This window comes from Carassius gibelio, chromosome A6 (assembly GCF_023724105.1).
Source record: "Carassius gibelio isolate Cgi1373 ecotype wild population from Czech Republic chromosome A6, carGib1.2-hapl.c, whole genome shotgun sequence".
Lineage (NCBI taxonomy): Eukaryota > Metazoa > Chordata > Actinopteri > Cypriniformes > Cyprinidae > Carassius > Carassius gibelio.
The window spans coordinates 14,185,714-14,192,374 of NC_068376.1; the positions used below are offsets into that span (position 1 = coordinate 14,185,714).

At 37.1% G+C, this 6,661-nt stretch overlaps 1 protein-coding gene across 2 annotated transcripts; it reads right to left on the reverse strand.

The window, feature by feature from the left end:
* Positions 1 to 2,657: 2,657 nt before the first annotated feature.
* On the reverse strand, positions 2,658 to 6,302 carry LOC128016248 (neuronal pentraxin-1). Of its 2 annotated transcripts, none has more exons than XM_052600765.1 (5): positions 5,786 to 6,302; positions 5,230 to 5,434; positions 4,329 to 4,573; positions 3,946 to 4,125; positions 2,658 to 3,754 (listed from the first exon to the last, which is right to left on the reverse strand). In XM_052600765.1, the coding sequence occupies exons 1-5, from the start codon at positions 6,200 to 6,202 to the stop codon at positions 3,533 to 3,535; spliced, it is 1,269 nt and encodes a 422-aa protein (XP_052456725.1). In that variant the 5' UTR covers positions 6,203 to 6,302; the 3' UTR covers positions 2,658 to 3,532. The 2 variants fall into 2 exon arrangements, with proteins under 2 accessions (XP_052456725.1, XP_052456724.1); XM_052600764.1 differs by having other exon boundaries at positions 5,230 to 5,437; positions 5,786 to 6,300.
* Between the last annotated feature and the right edge of the window lie 359 nt (positions 6,303 to 6,661).

A 6,661-nucleotide genomic window follows, 5' to 3' on the forward strand; every position in this document is an offset into this window, starting at 1 on the left:
TGCTTACTGTTTCACCCACCCAACAAAGGTTGGAGAATGTGCTGGTTGGCATGTCTGCAAAAATTTTATTTCTGTGGATTCTCTGGAAAGAGCAGAAAGAGAAATTATTAGAAGTGTGCAGCAGGAAGTATATTCTGAGGAATTTAAGCACATCCAAGCAAACCGCAACATTTCTAAACAAAGCTCACCCATTAAGCTGAATCCCATCACTGACAGTGATGGTCTTCTCCGAGTTGGTGGACGGATTCAGGAATCTGTGGGATATTGTGAAGAGAAAGTTGAGAGATGCAAGACCCAACACTCTGGATGAGCTTAAGGCTGCTATCGAAGCATCCTGGGCCTCCATAACACCTCAGCAGTGCCACAGGCTGATTGCCTCCATGCCATGCTGCACTGAAGCAGTCATTTCTGCAAAAGGATTCCCGACCAAGTATTGAGTGCATAACTGAACATAAATATTTGAAGGTTGACTTTTTCGGTATTAAAAACACTTTTCTTTTATTGGTCGGATTAAATATGCTAATTTTTTGAGATAGGAATTTTGGGTTTTCATGAGCTGTATGCCAAAATCATCAGTATTAAAACAATAAAAGACCTGAAATATTTCAGTTGGTGTGCAATGAATCTAAAATATATGAAAGTTTAATTTTTATCATTACATTATGGAAAATAATGAACTTTATCACAATATGCTAATTTTTTGAGAAGGACCTGTAATTAATGCGCGTCCTTTGATACCTGTCTCCTCTGACCCTGAGAACCCTTACATTCTAACGCCGTCTATTCTGTTAAACAAGCGCACATTCCTTTCCTCTCTGTGACATCAACACAGGAGATATGTTGAAATGCCAGTGGAAACGTGTTCAAGTGCTGGCTGATGAGTTCTGGTATAGATGGCGCAGAAAGTATCTGAGCACGCTGCACTGTCGTAAAAAATGACCACAAAAAGAGCTTGACATCAAGGAGGGAGATGTTGTCCTTCTTAAAGAGCAACAAGCCAAATGAAATGAATGGCCTATGGGCATCATAGTGAAAGCTGTTCCCAGCGAAGATGGAATGATAAGGAAAGCTGAAGTGAAGTTGTTAAACAAGGCATGACAAAGGTCTACTACAGGCCTATCTCAGAACTCGTCTTTCTAATGTCCCAATCTGAAGGTTCATCATAGAGTGTGGTATCTCAAAGATCCCAGACGGGGAGTGTCCTGACATTGTCAGGTGAGATATCATGTAGCCAAGCGACCTCTTGTGGTCATATGAGGTTTAGCAAGAAATTAGAAAGTGACCTCATCAGTATTAGCCTATACAATTAGTGATGTCATCAAAAAGAGACTGAATCAGAGGCAGAGATCTTTCATGTTATGGGCTTTCATTAATCCAAAGGACATCCTCCGTTCAAAGTTATTAATAAGGCATTCCCTGTAAGCCATCTTGTTTTGTCATTACTCATTATTGTGTTCATTGCATTTTGTATAGTTAAAGATGTTTATTTAAAGATGTTTAAAGATTGTTTTGATGTTATTTAGGATGGCATGTTTATGCTTGCCAATACAATGCATATTCTCTCATCTTTCACATGTGATATTATTTACAAGTTAAATAATTGGTCTGTGCCAAGGCTAAGCAAGAACAAGCTATAGCCCCATCAAGCCCCGTCGTAAATGTCAAAAGTTTATTGGCAGCTGCTACTAGTTGTTAATGTCTACAGTAGCACAAAATTCCAAATCACATTTATCTAAATTTTAACCATCATCACCTGTCTGGGTTATGTGACAAGGCATTTCATTCTTTTGGGACACTTGACTGATTTCTTAATTTTTTTTCAGCAGTGTAATCTGTTACCGTACACAAACCAAAGATAGAGGGCAGTCTCTGTCTGCAAAAATGTGCTCCATGTACACAAACATAGAGTGAGTGAGATTTAGAGAATTAGACAAATATCGATTTTTAGGGGGCATTCGAGTACATTTTCATACAAATTAAACATGTATGTTAGTTAAAACTCTCTCTATATCTCTTTAAAATACTCTCTCTAAATCTCTGTAAATTTTTAATAAACAGTATTTGAGCAGGAATAACTGCAGAGGTACTATAAACGTTATATATATAACAATTTTTATATATATATATATATATACACATACGTGTGTGTGTGTTTGTGACCCTGGACCACAAAACCAGTCTTAAGTGTAAATGTTTCAAAATTGAGAATTATAAATTATAAAGAAAAAATAAGCTTTCCACTGATGCATGGTTTATTAGGATCAGACAATATAAGGTCAATATACATCTATTTGAAAATCTGGAATCTGATGGTGCAAAAAAATCTAAATACTCTAAAAATCACCTTTAAAGTTGTACATGAATTTTGGAAAATGCATAGTGATGATCGAAAATTAAGTTTTGATATATTTACAGTAGGAAATTTACAAAATAACAAAATGCTGACCCATACAATTTTCTGGCTATTGCTAAAAATATACTCCAGCGACTTAAGACTGGTTTTGTGGTCCAGGGTCACATATTATCACAATTTTATATATATATATATATATAAAAATTAGATCTTCATCATCTCTCAGTAGTACCATGCTTTCAGCATATATCAATACAGTAAAAAAAAAGGAAAAAGACCCAAAACAATAGGATAAGATATAATGTTGGTGTTGCAGCATTTGTTAATTTATGCTGTTATTGTATGAATAACATTCCTAGAACTGAGTACAAATATACCAGTTATTGCAGAAATACAGGAAAGCTTTAACAATCGCTGTTAACACATTTCATAAACGCAAATTCATAAACGAAACCAAAAAGATAAAGCAATACACAGCGAGTAAGCAAACTAAAAGTATGTGCTGAACTGATACATCAGCTCATGGCACACAGGCGGTAAGCATGTTGGCAACTAAATGACATTCTTACAGAAACTTCGGTAAGATCACTGGAAACAAATGAAGGAAGTGCCATCTTAAATCATTATTTTCCAAATAATAAATACTTATTCCCATCCTATTTTCAAATCCATCACAGTGCAAGATCCGTTGAGAGTGGGGTACCGTTTAGTTGAGATAATAAATAAAACATCATTTTAAAACTTGTGATTGGCTTTGTGAAGTCAATCAAGAGGTCTGTTCTGATGCACTGTTGCTTTACTGTCCAAAATCTGCAAAGAGAAAGATCTTCAGCTGCTGGTCCCCCCAAAAATATATGAAAGACAAAATAAGCAACTGTCTACTTCCAAAGAAAAACAAAGCAGCAAAAAATAAAAAATAAAAAAATACAATACTAAAAGTAACCTGGCATAACACTGTCTTATTATCAGTGTTACAACTATTTTATCAAATAAAAATAAATATTCTTCGTTTTGCTCAGAAATATTCAGGTATTCATAGAAACCCCAGGTTTACTTTTAAAGTACCTTTAAATTGTTTTATCAAGAACTCTTCTTTTTCCACAGATGTCAAAATGAGTAAAAGAAAGACAAAAATTAGAAACAAGGATCTAGGATTGGCTATGTCTCCCACTTTGCATTTCAGCTGAGCTGACGGCAGGGCTCAAAAGTCCATTTAGTGGCTCCACCGAACACATCGATAATACTTTCAGACCATGATAAGACATTGCCAGCTTGTGCTCGAGTGTTGCAGGTTGACAGGTTGTAGATTTCTCCAGCTGTTAATTTTCTATCCCATATATTGAAATTTGCCAGTTCACCAACAAAGGCTTGGGTTGCATCAAAACCTCCACCAAGTGTATCCTGGAAGAACAAAAAACAAAAAAGAATAATAATAATAATTTAAAAATCCCATTGGAAAATATCAGGTTATTAAACAGCAAGCAAACCAGTTAAGTCTAATTAACCATGACCAATACATTTACTTTTGCCTGTGACTTACGTTAATAACTGATATGTTTACATAAAGCTAATAGCATACTTCTGAGTCTTACCTGCTCCTGACCTAAAACTAGTACACCGTTGGGTTTTATTGGATGGTAGGGTGCCAGATTCTCTCCAGTTCCACGCAAAACACCATCCTGAAATGCCTCCCATACTCCATCCCGAGTCGTCCATGTGATGCAGATGTGATGCCATTTACCATCATTGATGACGAAAGGTAATTTTGCAACCTATAAAGTTACACTGTGGATTATTTTTATTGCTTTCCTGCTTACAAGTGCAAAAAGAATTTTTTTTTTTTTAAATGAACAGACCTCTGCATTTACTAAGTCAGCTCAAAATTACACACTGAGATGCATCTATGGGCCCTACTGCTGCCACTTACAATCATGTTATACATTGAATAATTGCATTATTATTTTCCAAACTTAACCTTGTCATTTATGAGGATCTCCATTGGATTGTTCCCCCATTCTATGAGAACAAGCTCATTAGCTTGTCCAGGAACAGCATAGGAGAAGGGTGTTCCCACCCCGGGTGATGCATTGGACTTTATCCATAAGCAGAAAGAGAAGGCATACATTTCTGGTAGACTTTTCTTCACTTTGGCATACATGTAATTTGTTCTTAAGGGGAATGTTATCTGATACTTGTCCAGTGGCCTGGTGCTTTTTGAACCTGCAGAATAAAAAGTATTTACTGTTAGAGTTATAACGCCCTCTCTCCCTCTAAATGAAATATCTCTCTACATCTATTCAACAAAGACTTAATAAATCTACTTCTCTGATGATTAAGGGACTGTAATTATTATTCTTGGAGTATTTTATTCAGGGGTCACATCGACAACTTAAAAAGTTAACCCAGCCAAACACATTTTAATATGCAGTGCAGGTAGAAATGTGCCATTCTTTTGTGTTCTTTTTTTTTTAAATGCCATTTTTAAACTTATTTAGTATGGGCATATATGCATAGAACATTATTTGTATTTATTGCAATTTGTGAAATTGGTTTAAGCAGGCTGCGCTTTGAGCAGCAAAATTACGCAGCTATGCAGACAAGACCTAAGCTACTTGCTTTGAAAATGACATGAGCTCTGATTTTCCTATCATTATTAGGCTACATCACATTTGTGGTTTATGGGATCAATATGTGAAGTAGCCTAATGCAGTTCCCCCTCCCACACCATTCTTTGTGCCATTACACAGTCTAAACATTGGTGTTTTACTGGAACTTACAGTCATGCTTCTCAAACACATAATTACTGTTGCTAGTAGTTCATATTTGTTATTTATATTACATACAAGTCAAATTTATCATGTAATTAGATTTCTGACCTTTCTCCAGGTCGTTAATTCTCTGATGTAAGGAGGTGAGGGTTGACTCCACTCGATTGCGCTGATTTGTGTCATTCTTCTGCCCAGGTTTGCTTTCCTCCAAAGTATTGACCCGGGACAGCACCTGCTTTTCCATATCATCGATCTTATTTTGAAGCAGATCTTTAAGGCTGTTCGCCTGGACAGATCCGTTGTTCCTGCTGTACTGCTACGGGAAAACAGGACAGGGGTATTCAAATGAATACTTTAAAACGCTCGCATGGAGAACTTCTAAGAGACTATAAGCCAATTTCAGGATTAGCACATCCTTTTGTGAACGTGTGACACATTGACTAAATCTGTCAAAGACCTCCTCACAAGTCGTTCGACCCCGTTAAGATTACTCACAATATTATATAATATATATATATTATTTAAAATGGTCATTTTAAGTAATTCTGTCACGCATTGCGTGAATATGCATCTATGACTCTAGCATATGAACTATAGTAATAGACTAGATGTAGTCACGTTTTAAGATGAAAAAAAAAAATCAAAATCTTTAGGTCATAAATACCTCCAGGTTTTCCAATCTCTGTTTAAGCGTGGCTAAAGTCTGCCCAAGCTGGGCTAGCGTATCTGTTGAAGTGCGGGATACGTCTCCCATTGTGTTTTTGCCCGGTTCTTTCCTCCGACCTCCGGTCACGGGCTCCAGAACAGCCTGACTTTCACAGCGGCTCAACTTCGAAGATAGTTCCCTGATCGTCTCCTTCTGGTTAATGATAGTTTCCTTCTGCTGTAGGACTGTCTCCCTTAACTGCATTACTGTGGTCTTCAGATCATCCGCTGGTCCGCTGTTCTGCATAGTGGCTGCGCACAGGTCGATATCCTTGGGCACGGACGTGCATATGAACTGGGTCTGCCCGAAATCTTGCGAAGATCCCTCTAGATATGTGAGAGAAAGCAGAAAAAGTGTCCATGAGATCCTCTCCATTGTGGGTTGCCTTTGTCAATGTTTGCCGTGTAAGTAACGTGCTGCTTAACCACCACGGAGCTGTTCGCGGACTCTTTGCAGAGCGTATGGGGTTTATATAGGGCAGCAGAGGCACAGAGCAGATCCGCTGCCTGCAGCTCGCTCGTGTTCTCTTGTCATGTCAAGTGTATTTTTTAAGGTGGAACGAGGAGATAGTAATTCAGACCTATACTATAGTCTCTACAATGGTAAAGTACAATGTGAACCACATCAAACTAATCCGAGTTTAGGTTTAGGAGATAGGTTTAGTTTTAGTTGAGTGAAGGAGTTTTTTTTTTAGAGAGATCTGACACTATTATGTCACCGTTAATTGTATTTTATTTTAGCAATATCATAAAAAAAAAAAATTATAACATTAATGACGGTTCTTACCGTCTCGGGTTTAAAAGCGCAGTGACTAATTAATTTATTATTCATCCA

Excerpts from the sequence above, each read along its gene's own strand:
- LOC128016248 (XM_052600764.1), bottom strand. The coding sequence starts at position 6,202 with ATGGAGAGGATCTCATGGACACTTTTTCTGCTTTCTCTCACATATCTA. Across the intron at positions 4,126-4,328 it reads AGATCCTCATAAATGACAAG|GTTGCAAAATTACCTTTCGT; the intron begins GTTAAGTTTGGA and ends GTAACTTTATAG. Across the intron at positions 3,755-3,945 it reads TAGTTTTAGGTCAGGAGCAG|GATACACTTGGTGGAGGTTT; the intron begins GTAAGACTCAGA and ends TTGTTCTTCCAG.